This window comes from Haliaeetus albicilla, chromosome 1, assembly GCF_947461875.1.
Source record: "Haliaeetus albicilla chromosome 1, bHalAlb1.1, whole genome shotgun sequence".
NCBI lineage: Eukaryota > Metazoa > Chordata > Aves > Accipitriformes > Accipitridae > Haliaeetus > Haliaeetus albicilla.
The window spans coordinates 38065436-38080724 of record NC_091483.1 but is presented as its reverse complement, the minus strand read 5'-3'; the positions used below and the strand labels follow the sequence as shown (position 1 = coordinate 38080724).

General features: G+C 38.0%; 1 protein-coding gene across 13 annotated transcripts in view; it reads right to left on the bottom strand.

The window, feature by feature from the left end:
• GRIA2 (glutamate ionotropic receptor AMPA type subunit 2) overlaps positions 1-15289 on the bottom strand; it is a 105650-nt gene that overhangs the window by 37219 nt on the left and 53142 nt on the right. For 12 of the 13 annotated variants that reach the window (XR_011325172.1, XR_011325178.1, XM_069786029.1 and 9 more), the window contains exons 4-6: positions 13642-13838; positions 9264-9317; positions 6685-6846 (exon numbers count right to left, since the gene is read on the bottom strand). Coding sequence is in view for 11 of the 13 variants with exons in the window: in XM_069786029.1 (XP_069642130.1) it covers positions 6685-6846; positions 9264-9317; positions 13642-13838 (413 nt within the window). In the remaining 2 variants the exon portion in view is untranslated. The remainder of the gene's footprint in view (positions 1-6684; positions 6847-9263; positions 9318-13641; positions 13839-15289) is intronic. The other variant, XM_069785970.1, reaches the window with a different exon arrangement.

The following is a 15289-nucleotide window of genomic DNA, read 5'->3' as shown; positions in this document are numbered from 1 at the left end:
ATAAGAGGCATGCCCAAAAATGAAGGTATTGTCTAATTCATTAATTGTACACTTTCACTTAGTCGTCTATGGCTAGACCAAATGCCTTCTGAATTTCCAGTTTGAAGAAATGTTTTCACTGTTGTCTTCTTTGTTCCTTAACGTCAGTGAATCATCTAAATTTTAATTATTTCTGCAAGGTAAATAAGTACTTTTATATTTGTCCGCGTGTTCTCTGTATTCCATCCTTGAGCTGAATCAGCACCAGCAGAATTAAACCAGCAGCTTTCAATTATAAGCTTCATTCTTCCTGACTTACTTACATTTTAAGATTGGCAGTTTTCAACTTTCGCAATTTTATCATAAAAAGCACACTGTTTGGTACTACACAAACACTTTAAATTCTAGAATCACATTATCTTTGAAAAAAATAGATTTCATAATAATATTCTAAAAGGCTAGATGGCTAGAGAAAAAAAGACTTGAAAATGTGAAACTACTAAAGAAAATCAGAAGGCAAAAACAATCTACTGTTTCGTTATCTTAGCTATGCATTGATTGTATGTGTGTGTGGAGGAGAGATTATAAAGCTTGAAATACAATCTTATGAATTCCGAACATCTGAAACAATGTACCAGCATGAATCACTTCAAGCCATCAAAACCAGCTGTAATGAGTACTGGGGTTGTTACTACCTTCCAACACAATGGTGGACTCATATTCTCTATGAGTCTGAGCTGCTTTAGGTCTTCAACCAGGCAGTCCCAAATTATTTTCTGCACGCTGCACATAGTTTCTGTAAATATCATACACAAGTTGTCTCAGACACTTGCACACACCAAGCCTAAGGTTGCTCTTAGAAAAGCTCATTACAGAGTAGGATGGCTTATAAAATTGAATAGACTATTTCAGTTGGAAAGGACCTACAACAATCATCTAGTCCAACTGCCTGACCAATTTGGGGCTGCCCAAAAGTTAAAGCATGTTATTAAGGGCATTGTCCAAATGCCTCTTGAACACTGTCAGACTTGGGGCATCGACCACCTCTCAAGGAAGCCTGTTCCAGTGTCTGACCACCTCTCGGTAAAGAAATACTTCCTAATGTCCAGTCTAAACCTCCCCTGGCGCAGCTGTGAACCATTCCCACGTGTCCTGTCACTGGATACCAGGGAGAAGAGATCAGCACCTTCCTCTCCACATCCCCTCCTCAGGAAGTTGTAGAAAGCAATGAGGTCGCCCCTCAGCCTCCTTTTCTCCAAACTAGACAAGCCCAAAGCCCTCAGCCGCTCCTCACAGGACATTCCCTCCAGCCCTTTCACCAGCTTTGTTGCCCTCCTCTGGACACATTCAAGGACCTTCACATCCCTTCTTGAATTGTGGGGCCCAGAACCGCACATAGTATTCAAGGTGAGGCTGTACCAACGCTGAACACAGTGGAATAATCACCTCTTTAGACTGGCTGGTTACACTGTGTTTTACGCACCCCAGGATGGGGTTTGCCCTCTTGGCTGCCAGGGCACACTGCTGACTCATTGAGCCTGCTGTCGACCAGCACCCCCAGATCCCTTTCTGCAGGGCTGCTCTACAGCCACTCCTCTCCTCTCCCAATTTATACTTGTATACTTTAAGCTTAGTATGTATGTGGTGGGTTCACCTTGGCTGGACACAAGGCGTCCACCAAAGCTGCTCTATCAATCCTCCTCCTCAGCTAGACAGGGGAAGAAAATATAACAAAAAGAGCATGGATCGAGGTAAGGGCAGGGAGATCACTTAGCAATTACCATCACGGGCAAAACAGACTTGACTTGGGGTAACCTAATTTAATTTATTACCAATCAAATCAGAGTAGGATAATGAGGAAAAAAAACCCTAAATCTTAAAACACTTTCCCCCCCACCCCTCCCTTGTTCCTGGGCTCAATTTCACTCCCAATTTTCTCTACCTCCTCCCTGCCCAGCGGCACAGGGGGACAGGGAATGGGGGTTGGGGTCAGTTCGTCGCATATTGTCTCTGCCGCTCCTTCCTCCTCAGGGGCAGGACTCATCGCACTCTTCCCCTGCTCCAGCATGGGGTCCCTCCCATGGGAAACAGTCCTTCACAAACTTCTCCAACGTGAGTCCTTCCCACAGGCTGCAGTTCTTCATGAACCGTTCCAGCATGAGTCCCTTCCACGGGCTGCAGTCCTTCAGGCACAGATTGCTCCAGCGTAGGTCCCCCATGGGGTCACAAGTCCTGCCAGAAAACCTGCTCTGGCGTGGGGTCCTCCACAGGCTGCAGGTGGATATCTGCTCCACCGTGGACCTCCATGGGCTGCAGGGGGACAGCCTGCCTCACCACGGTCTTCACCACGGGCTGCAGGGGAATTTCTGCTCTGGTGCCTGGAGCACCTCCTCCCCCTCCTTCTTCACTGACCTGGGGGTCTGCAGGGTTGTTTCTCTCACATGTTCTCACTCCTCTCTCCAGCTGCGGTTTCTGTTGCACAGCAACTTTTTTCCCTTCTTTAAATATGTTATCCCAGAGGCACTACCACCATCGCTGATGGGCTTGGCCTTGGCCAGCGGCGGGTCTGACTTCGATCTGGCTAGCATTGGCTCTGTTGACACAGGGGAAGCTTCTAGCAGCTTCTCACAGAAACCACCACTGTAGACCCCTGCTACCAAAACCTTGCCACGCAAACCCAACACAACTTACCACGTCTTACTAGCCTTCAGGACATATGAATTGAGCTTCTTCCTGGAATTAGACCAAAGGCTGCCCCCAGACAGAATGGGTTAATCAGATTAGGAAGTTGGAGCAGTTGGATGTGAATGGATGTGTTGTCCTTCAGTGTCCTTCCACAACAGCAAGAGATTTGCCTTAGACATAATAGCCTGACACAACACTACGGCTCAGAAAGCCCAGCATGTTTGTAAATAGACAATAATGGATCAAAAGGGGATTTCAACTTGTTATTATCAGGCCTTTATAAAATTAAATGTGGCTTTTGTTTTGCTACTTGACAAAGAAATTCGCCAGGATGCTCAGTGGTGTTTCAAGATCTACACATTATTAGCTCTTCTAGAATTGCATGCAGAGACTGCTAAGACTCTCGGTTATAACAGATATATTTTAAATTTAGTCTGAGGTAAACAGTTATCAGCTTTACTTTTGAAAGATGAGAAGACCTTTTGTAAAAAGACAGCAAAGCAATAGTTTTAAGTGTCCTGCTTAATCTTTAAATCTTGTGGCTTTTATCAGTACAGGTACAGCGCAGCAACAAATAAAATCGCTGTCTGTTCTCACCTACGTCCTAAGACTGCAATTTCTTGTAATTAGGATTTTAGATAAATTGTCGAGATAGATACATTTTTAAAGCAATTTGATCCAGGCCCTCTTCTTGGCATCTGTGGAGCAGGTTCTCAACAATGTTTTTCTTTCTTGAAGAGCACATTCCTTTGAAATGCACTTTTTCTAAGAAAGAGGTGTCTTTCTCTGTTTTCTGGGCCGTAGTTAGATGCCATGGTATGTCTTAGACGTGTCAGCTCAGTCATATTCCATTGACTTGCATTCTATAATGCAAAATGAATGTATATTTCCTTTTGGATTACAGAAGGAAGATAATACAACACAGTTGCAATGCTATTGCCTGCAATGAGGTAACATTTGCAATCCCAGGGATAACATTACCTGCTAGGGCTATGTAACCTCCTCTCATTTCTATACTGATAATACAGAACATTTTTTAGCCTTCTCATCTGTTTGATACAGAATTTGCAGTGAAAGCTTCCTAGATTCCATGGGAATTAGTGGCAAAAGCTCATTTATAACCACTGACAATTTGGACAACTGCCTCAAAACCAGGAGGGGAGAAAGGTTATTCCTAAGATCATGGAAGGGACAAATGGGAAACCAGTGAGTTAACCTGCTCAGTAACTTAGATGTTCGTACACTATTCCAAGAAACAAAGGATAACAAACACGGCTAGCATATTAATATAAGAAGGAATGGCATGTTCAGGAAGGACAAGTAGGGAATGCAATTCAACAAGAATAGATGAAAAATCCTGTACTTCAAAGGAATGATCAAGTGCACAGATATAAGACTGTCTAAATCGGCAGCAGTACAGAAAAGCAATGCAGAAAAAAGCTCTGGATGTTAGTGTGCATCTCATGATAAATATATTTCAACGGTGTCATGATGGTAAGGAAAAAAGAAAAAAAAGAGTAACACAAAAGGAAGCCCTGAAAGGAATACTGTCTCTGAGATACATGCAGCCATTATTTCTATTTCTAGAGCATAGTACTCAGATGTGGTGCAGTACCCAGTATGGCATTTCAAAGAAGGTGGGTACCAATTAGAAAGGTTCCAGAGCAAAATGATGAACACAATCTGAGAGTAGAAAATTCAAAGGAAATGGGATTATTTAGTTTTGCAAGGAGGAAGGCAAGGAAAGATATGGCAGCCATCTTCAAATATAGAAGGACAGCTAAAAAGGAGAACAGATAAAGGAGTAATGGATTAGGTGACATAAAGGCTGATTTAGGTTAGACAAAAAAACAAGAAATAAGACTATTTAAGCTCTGAAATAGAATGCTTGGGGAAGCTGTGAAATCACTATCCACAGGAACTGCACAGGTATATCTGATTCTGCCTTCAGACAGGGAGGATGGGCCAGGTGACTGACTGCCCAAATACCTTTCTTGCCCTGTTTCTATGATTTCTATGATTCTGCTCTGCCTCTAGCTCCATCAAGGATGGGAATGAAATGTGACATATCTCTGTCCTTACATGTAATGGCAGGCGAAAATGACAATACCTGTATAAGGGCAAAAGATAGAAAGCTACACAAAGAAATACAGTAATTGATACAAGCTCTCCAAACATTGCAATATACATCCATGTTTCTCCCCCACCAGTACCTCTAGCATTTATAAATTATCTGATAATTTAACGTCAGTCCCAATTTCTTGACTGAATATCTGTATATTCCTTTAGTGGACAATATATAAAGGAAGACAGATCAGCCTTTATAATTGAATTTGGAATGTGTTTTAAGTTAATAAAATTCATGAAAATAAATGTTTCAATTCGTTTATTTTTCCTATCCATAACAAAGTAAACTTCAAAAACATAAGATATTCCAAATACTCTACTTCAACCCTTTCAATTTCTAGTAGACTTGAAAGGACCTATCATGGAAGAAATAAAGGGAATAATCCTCTTCCTGTGATAAAGTTACAGATCTTAATGCTTGCAATTATTGCAATGTTTAATAAAACGTTGCAACCACTTCATCTTATCTAACACACATTCAATTTCCCCCTACTCTAAGTAATACCACAGGTACCAGAATCCTTAGCGGTGTAGCCTACCGATTTATTCTTCTATCTATGAGAAAAACTGCATCTTGGTTTCAGTTAGACTTTTTTTACTTTAGTCATGCATTTCACTGTGATTATTTCCAGACTATGATTCTGCAACATTAGTAGGTAAATAGGTAGATTTGGGCACTCAAGAATCAGAGAGACAAAAGAATTATATTAATTACCCACAGCCACATCCCTTCCCTTTTTCCTAAATGAGAGCAATACATATTACATATATTACATGTATGTAATATGAATCTATCTAAAGGCATGACAAAGACTCTAGTTTATTTTGTCAAACATCAAATGACAAATTGACTTATTCTGTCACAGAGATTTTAAAATACAAAAATAACCACAGAAAAATCATAGCTTTGACTAAGTCACCCCCAAATTTGGCCTCAGAAAAAAGAAACCTACAAACTTTATTTTTTAATTTAAATTAAGGTTGCGAGCTTTAAATGATTTTTGTTCCAGGAATTTAAAAAATGGTTCTTCCATTCCTTGCTGAAACTTCTTATCCATCTCATTACATATCAAGAATATGCTTCATATTCAAACTATAGCACAAAAAAAATTTATGCCTAGAACATTTGCCATCTATCTTTTTGTCTTAATACATTTCAGAGTTATTTAAGTATACTCATTCTTAATAAAATTTCTGATTGTATTCCTTAAAGGAAAAATTGTTTAGCATTAAAACTGTGTTATTCTTTTTAACATCTTGCAAGCACTAATTGATCCTCATAATGGTCACAGAAGGTAAGAAGGTACTATTACCCTAGTTTTATCCAGAGAGAAAACTGAGGTAAGGAAGTTTCACCACTTGCCCAGTGTCACATCTTGTGTCACTCAGGCCTGAAATCAGACTATGATTCTGTACCTCAGGCATACAATTTAATTTTAAAAGTCTTTGTAGGATTTAGGCATCTGTCTTAAATCAACTGTCTTACCATTTCTTTGGGAGATTATGTTTTATCAGAAAGTGCTAGATGTGTGCTCCCTGGAAGCCTACGTATGACTATGTATTTGCCTTTAAAACATTTCAAAACACAGAGAAAAATCCCCAAAAGTCAGCAGATACTTAATATATCATCACATCCAACACAATTACCTAACAAGATATCAGGCGCAGATTTATAGTGACACAAGAAAAATTAAAGTTGTCTTCAACATTTTTGACAGTGCAACATCTTTGCTCAATCGGTCCTATGATAGAGAATGTTAAAAGTACCCCAGAGAAATATAAAATCGTGTTGGCAGAGCTGATTTTGAAGGGCTTTCTCTGTCTCTTGTCTTGCTATTCCAATTCCCTCACTTCCTGTACACCTGTCATGGTTAAAACAAATGCAAGACATACCTTAATTGTACTAGTGTGTGCACCAGGATATTCTTTTTCCTCCAGTGTTGACCAACGTTGTATAAATTTTGACACCAGAGGATCATCATAGTCAACTATCTGAAATCCTGAGACGTTAGCTCCTCCAAACTGAATTTTTGACAAATCTCCATCAGTAAATCCCTGGGCACAGAAAACATTGTCTGTTATTGCAACAGTTTTGGCAGATCTCTCAATAGTATATACAAATAAAGAGTTACCATATGACTTCTACTGCAGAAGTATAAGCCAACTTTTTCCTCAAACAGGATCCAAGTTTACATCCTGGGCTGCCAGGATTAAATCATCAGGTCTGCCAGCCAGAAGCGCCTCTCATTGCTCACTAGACATACACCTTTATAGAGCAAGGGCTGAGTGGCTCTGTCCTTGCCATGCTTACTTTCCTAAACAATCCTGTTAATTTCAATGGGACTGCTTAAATGAGAAAGGGAGCACTGACATGAATAACAGGCAAGCAAGTTTTAGCCAGGAATAGTTACAGCCACAGTTGTATCCCCTTTTTGCTAGGAACACTAAAGCATGTGGAAGGGCTTACCATCTCCCCTGCCTCCTCCATCCAGTATAAAGAACTACTATTCATTCTTACAAACAGTACACATTTTGTTTTCCATGTTCTGTGTTTTAACTTGCCCCAAATAATCATACAGATTAATTTACATGAAATATTGATTTCAGACACTTCAGTTTAAATGAATGCTCTTTGTGAACATAAAAAGAAGTAGAAACTTCAGACCACATTATCAGAAGTTACTATAATTGCTATACTAGGTGCCCTTTAACTATTGCATAGTAATGATACCCAGTAATGTGTTGCTGCATGCTAATACAGACACTTCTACAGGGATCATGAAACTTTCTTCAATATTACTGTGAGCTTGACGTTTGAACAGGAACCTTCATTGTATACTTTGACCTCTTCTCCATCTATCAGCGTGTTTTAGTCTTAAAATAGATCAATTTCTTGACTGACTGATCAGACTGGAGGAGATTATTACAGTCAAGAAAAGAAGAAAGAAGGCGGATTCAGTGAAGAAGATGGGATATGATCAAGTGCTAGATAAGTTTTCTTTCTGACAGAGAAAAAAAACAGTTTTAAAATCATTACCATATGTATTTTATATGATATTACACAGAAGATCTACAATATTTGCATTTAAACTGTATAAATCTGTAGGAAGCAAATATGATATTAGACAGCTTTAAAATACAAGATTCAATAAGTTTTAGATCTTATGGGCTTACTGTCACAAACTTAAAGCAATGGCTAAAATAGCAACCAGTCAACATAATGAAATATGCTAGGCAATTTTTCTAAAATGTTTATTTCCCTTAAGACTCAAAATACTATTTATACAACATTTGCAATACAAAATACAAATGTCTAACGCTTAGGGATTTTTTCAAATTTTATGAGACTTTTATGCTTGCTTTGTGAATATCAGTACCTTAACTTCTTTATCCTAAAAATTAGTTAATCAATATAAAAATGAAACTTCATTGTTCTGCTTTTAAAGAGGCCTTTCGAGTATAACACTTCTTCACCCCTGTCTAGCGACATACTTGGTTCTTCAGAATATTGCCTGCCTGGAGGGGGGAAGTGTTTTGATCAAAGGTTGGGAAGAGACAGGGGTTATGTCTGAAGTGTGATAGACACACTATGGTCATTCCGTTTCCTCAGGCCCCTCAAAGGACTATGGAAGAGAGAGTGTAAATTAAAGCACTCTGAACCCTGCTGGAATTTCTATCAAACGCTATCACAGTCCAAGAATAAATGATGAAAAAAATTATTTAGAGGCACTTACACCATACAACCCCCAAAAATCTTTTCTGGAACAGAATAACTGAGATTCAAGCCTGCAGAATTTGCTTTGTCTGTTACAAAAAAAAAAAGGGTTAGATTCCCTAGCTTCAGTAAATAAGTGTTGTTGACTTTAAAGTCAGTAAAATGGCCCTTCAACTTTAGACACGATTTCAAAAAAGTTACCTTGACAGAATTTTGTGATTTTCCTGAACCTTCCCCCTTAGGAACGCTATTAGCTACACTGCCTGATCACCTGTGTTCAAGAAAAGATTAATTCAAACTGATTACCAAGCCAATCTGAGGAATGAAGATGTGTAAAACTGAGACTCACTAGCCTAGCAAATGAAAGCCAAGAACTGTAATTTTTAAGTACCCTGGAGGTGAGAGAAGAAATATCAGTTTGCTGAATGAATGTATCAGCCTATAATGCAGAAAGTTATTTTTCTGATTTCCATACCCTGCTTTTCTAAAGTATGCAGAAAAAGGGATTAAGCTTTACTGAAGATGCTGAGCAACCTTCACTCCCATTGATGGGAATATCACAGGAGGCATTTAAGCCGTGAAAAGACTCAGCCAATAAAACAAATACCATCTCAACAGATGCATTCATTTAGCAAGAATAAAGACATTTAGCATTTTTCTATTTTCTAAAATACATTTAAAACAAAATACTAGTTGATGTGCTTCCATAAACAGTAAGATGAGTAGTACAGGTATTTTTAATATTAAAAATGCTTACCAGATTTGCAATGATATAATGGTATCCTTTAACATGTTTACCAATTGTGATAACCTGTAAAAAAGAAGAAATACCCCCATAATGGAGAATGTTCACCTGATAGACAGACTGAGACTTAAAAACTACAAAAGGCAGTATGATGTAAAAGCTAGTTATGAGCTTTATGGTATGCAATACTGAGTTTGTTTGGTGCTTTACTTTTTATTTTACCTAATGCACCATTCAACATACTCTCTGCTGGTGGAAATTATTCATATTGAAGTCCAAGTGCCAAGATCTGTAAACAGAGGAGCTGAATGCTAATTACTATGCTATGTGTTAAAGGCACAACCTGGACAGGAGAGAGTGGGCATCATGCAGTAGAAGCATTATCCCTCAGAGATTCCTGCTTAGATTCTGCTCCCTTTGGAGCAGAAGTCTAAGGTTCCTTGAACTAGAAAAAGTTTAAAAGCCCACTGACATTAATGAAAGCATCTACATTATGAGGAAGTCTTTAAAAGATCAAATTGTTGATTATTGCCCTAAGGCTTCTTCACCATCTCCCTCAAAGCCAGCTGGTGGTTTCTCATCGGTCTGCACTGGCAGGCATGTAGCATGGATTCTTTTCCCAAATAAGCCTAATTAAGACTATCTGTATGGGGAAGTTTGCATTTTGAAGCAAAACACTTCTCCAGAGAAAGGATGTGGGAGATAAGAGGACTCTAGAGGTTTCTTCCATCTTTTGAACAATGAGAACAACTTAAATCAAGAGAAGATGATTCCTTTATTTTCTCATTTAACATGTAACTAAAATATTCAGAATAGGTACCCTGTAACTTATATCAGGCTAGTAGTGAATGACATTCCACGTACTTGCTTTAAGGAAGTTACAGGAATATAACTGAAGGCAGTGTTTAACAGTAAGGTTTATATTACTAGAGTTTGAGACTGAGAGGGATCACATTACATAGGCCATAGAAGCTATTCAATTATTCCTCTTTTGAGCTCAATATATACATGATATATGAACTTAATAATTCTAAAACAGTTCCATGGGTCAGACTACTCAAAACACATTACTAATTAAAACGCTTAAGAACTATATTCAGATGTATTTCTTATGCAGCTGATGCTTCCAAAGAAATTTCAGTTAGACCAAACAGATTAGCTCTTCTGCATAAAATGCTTCTTCATCATCGGTATCTGAGAAAACGACCAGTAGCTGCAAGTCTTTGGATTAATGGTTAGTAACTCTGCTCTGACTGCCACTGGGTACTATTTCATTAATCTAGCTTTCTAAAACATTGCTGTGTGCCACTCATCCATATGAACACTAAGGATGCTGCCCATTAAAACTCTGAGAAGATTCAATGGTGATTCCAAAAGCCATGATGAAGGAGCTGTGGATGCAAAAGGTATTCACCAGTGTCCCTAGTTTAGACTAGCATCTCCAGCAGGGATAGACAAGAAGTGGCAGTAACTGCACAGCTGCCCAAAAGGTGTTATCAGGGGGAAATGAGATTCTGCAAAGGAAGCTGGCTGAGAAGAGATAGAGGCTATATAATGAAGAGCATGGTAATACTGACCTGCCAAACCAGAGAAGAGGAATGAAACTAGTCTGAGGAGCGCTGGGGAACTGAAATATTTTTCAACTTCAACTTACATAAATAGTTGAAATCTGGAAGAGAAACTATAATACGAGACAAAAAACAAGAATGATGAACCAACTTTGGAAACACATCGTGTGTCTATACAAAGATCCAAGGACTACAGAGTGTAACTGGGTGAGCCTGAGGTTGCCACCACAGCTTAAAATTTTAAGAGGGACAAATCAAAGCACTACAATAGAACGTTTGTTCAAGAGGAGGAGGCAAGGAAGAAAGTAAAGAAGTTGCTGCTCTGTATATCAAGAATGCAAATAGTACTTCAATATTCAAGAAAAATCTGGTCAAGAGAAAGCCTGTTGCATGTCTCTCGGTAAAAATACATAGAAAAAGAAAAGGGATACTGATACAAAGGGTCTACTTCAGGCACCCTCGTGAAAAGAAGGAAATTGCTGAGGGTTTTTTCAGGGCAGGAATTAGAAGAATTTTTTTAAGAATAAATCTGGTAGCAAAGCAAGACTTGAAGTACATACTTTGCTTTTAGAGAAGAAAATCAGAAGAGCACACTCAAAGGATAATCACAGGCCAAGAAATCCATTGTTCAGCACAGACCTTCATTTTAAGAGATGGAGAAAATTAGTAAAGTTATTTTAGATTTGATTTTAGGCTACTTAAGAAATTGAAAGTGGGTTTACCTTTTTATGTAAGGAAGGGAAGTTACAGAAACAGGAGTGTAAGAATATTGGACTTAAAAAACAGACTAAACTCCAGAAACTGCTAGGGTATCTTGCAAAGAGAATTTCAAGGCTAAACCCATATGAGACAGCTGACAGCAGTTTAAGAGACCATATTCTAGGGCATAGCAGTAAACTATTTTGAGGAGAACAGCTAATTGGGATTATATTAACTGACCTGTGTGGCTGATCCAGTTATCTAGAATTCTTCAGTGACTTACAAATCAAAACAGCAGAAACAAAAGTTTATCCATCTGTATGCTTAAGGAATAGCACAAGTCTATGGGATAAGCTGAGAAAAATCTAAGACTCAAAACAAGGCAGAATCTATTAAAGTGCAATTAGGGCAAGAAAAATACCCCAAAGCTGCAATCAAAATAAGAAGCAGCCAAAGAAAAAAACAGGCCTGTTACTAAACAAAGACAGTAAAAATGAGTGGTAACTAAAGGGTTCTTGTCTTTAAAAAGTGGTAAAAGGAGAAACTGAAGAAAGTTACACTCTGCCAAACTTTCATATCAGGGAAGATATTATAATGACTATTACATACTTAATTTTAAAAGAGTTTATAGGACAGTAAGATGATAAACAGGCAATATAGTCTTGTCAAGATGAAAATATGTCAAAGCAATTTCTTTCCTTTCTCTGACATGAAAGCTACCCTAACAGATAGTGAGGAAACAGCAGATGTGACATATCTTGAGTCTAATAAGGCTTTTGTCCTGTGTGACATCATTACAAGCTCTTGAGGGAACAGGGACAAGACAAAAATCACTGTAAGGTAAGCAAACAACTGTTTGAAAAGCCACACAGAACCAACTGAAAAGGACCTATAAGTGCTATTTCTCTCAAGCATTGCTCTACTCAGTACTTTTCTTGAGACAGATAACAAGTCAGAAAACAGAATTTTAAAAAACTGCAGATAATGATAGGGAGGTTGCAAATGCTCTGGAGAACAGGATCAAATTCAAATTGATCTTGAAAATTAGAGAAACAGTTTGTGGATATGAATTCCAAATAAAACAGACAAATACAATACACTCCATTTAGGACACTGGTCATTGCCTGAGCCTCTCCAAAATGTAATGACCTTCATAACAAAGACCAAAATAACAAGCCCTTCAAAAAAGCTTCAAACCAATACATCTACACTCTGATGATATATTCCTACAGATGCTGCACAGTTTCACATGGTCAAGCACAAGCCAGCAGGGAGCTATCCTTATCATTTTGCATTGTGCTTTGCATGCATGAACAGAAGTAGTAAGATATAGAGACAGTAAGACCTCCCTAGACACTAGGATTGAAGAGGTGGATTTGAAGGTAATGCAGCAGTTTGAATCAGAGCACTGTGATGCTGTTGTGAAAAAGAAGATAAAACCCCCCATCTTTTTGGCAAATAATACATGTATGGGTGGTGAGAAGATGGAATTTTCTGTTCTGTTTAAAGCTCAGGAGGCGTTAGCTAAGGAAAACAGCATCCAGTTTTGGTTAACACACTTTAAAAGGGAGACAAAATGAAGAGAGACCCAAGGACAGTAGAAGTGACAAAAAGCTTAGAAATATGAACTACGAAGGGAGTTAAATGGAAAAGAGAAGTTGTTGATACAGCCTTCCCAAGATGTAAAAGGTTCTTGGAAAAAGCATTAGAAGTAGAAAATACTTTCTAGGTGGAAGGAGAACTAATCTCTAGACATAATATAACTATTTATAACATACCATATAGAATAGTGTATCAACTACATATAATATAGTACACTATTTAGGTTGTGAAATAGCATTAACGAGGTTTGGTGGTTTGTTTTGGTTTTTTTTCTTTTAAATAATCAGGATATAAAACTGTACAGGATCATCCATATAGAATTATCTTGCCTTTGAGCAAAGGAAGGGATTATAGGATTGGTATATTCACTTTCTGCCTGATATATGTGGTCCTCAATAAAAACCTGTCACTTCCAAATGATGCATAATAATCACAAAAATAGGATCAAGAGAAATGAACTCATTACGTTTACTTATAGAATATAGCTAACTGCTGTCACTGAAGAATGGAGAATAGCAAACCTGATCAACAATGTCGTTGACTTTATCGCGCTCACAGTCCAAAATCACTCGCCTCTCCTTTTTTACCTCTAGATCTTGAAACAGTGAACGGTAAGTTTCATCTTTTCTGTCATTGTTAATATTTCCTACATTGATAGCAGTCACTTGCCATTTCTTTTCAGCAGCAGAATCCAGCACAGCTTGCAATGTTGATAAGCCTAGTGAAGCACAGGAGAAAACAGAAGATATGACTGGTAAAGCTTCAGGAATAACAAGCTTCTAGAAAATGATTTATGAGATTACTTATTTAAGATTTCCCTGTAACTTGTTTGACCTGTCACACATTATTAGGACTCAGAAATGACGATATGTGTGGGCCCGATCAGTTCTTATTGCATGAAATTTCTATTTACATAGCTGCAACAGATCAGGGTAGAGCCTTGTAAAGACAACCTTTTGGTTATGCTTAAACCTTCCTCAGAATGTGATTTTGCCAGTTTCACTGATCCACTGCTAGAATTCCACATGTTGGGAAAGAGGTCTTCTAGGAGAAAAGTGATCCAATTACGGCAAGAGGATCAGCTACTTATTACAAAATGCTACTGATCTGCTTTTGTTCTCAGCACTTGAGCACTACTGTATTTAAACCCAGATCTCACTGAGCTTTATGGCAAAATTCCCATGTTCTGCAGTGATGCTAATGGAGTTATTATTTCTGTTGCTACAGTCATATCCCTGACTATGAAAGAAGATGTGCTGAGATATGTATTTCTGTATAGATAAGTAAGCTCAATGCTAACACCTACAAGCAATCTACAAAAGTTTGCTTCCATTTTATCCTTTTGGCACGTTCCTGCCAGGAAGCTGTAATGGCTGTAGAGCTGCAGCTGCCTACAATATATTGTAAAATCAGTGAAGATTCTACTTGACTGGGACTGGTTTTCCTTTTCAAGGATTAAATAACAGAGTATAGAAACATGAAAATTACTGCTGGAAATTAATTTCTGCTGTACAACAAATACCATTTTAACAATTTTCAGCAGTACAGGAATTAGACTTGTATTTGTTAAATTCCTTCCAGAGAGTTCTACATAATTCTAGAGATCAATTTTAAGAATAGCAGATAGTATTATAGAAAAAAGAAAATCAGAATTTCTCACAAGCCAATTGACATTTTTTGCACATTCATCCCTCTTGAAACCACAGAACACCAGGAGTCATTTCTCTGAGACAGATTTCTGACTTGGTATGTAAAGGAAGCTTCAGTTATAGCTCTCATGAGAAATAACAGTGGTTATATGCCCATAAATGTAGAAAGAAAGCACTAAGAATTAATTTGTCCCATAGTTTGTAAATACATTAGTAAACCAAGATTGGTCAGTGTTTAGCAATTCAGCTTTATCAGTGAAAATGGTAATGAAATACAGAACTATATAAAACTGGTAATCAGCAAAGGTAGAAAATGGCAGGCTTCCAAAAGCATAAATGCAATGATTATCTCAAATAATTCTGGTTTTCTGTGTTGCCTTTAAAGAAGACTGATATGAAGTTTTGTATGTCATGCAATGAATATTTATTTTAAAATAATAGATAAGTACAGTCCAAGGGTATATATAAACTCTTTATAACATGTTATAGATAAATGTGGAGAACTCGTGCTAAAGGGAAA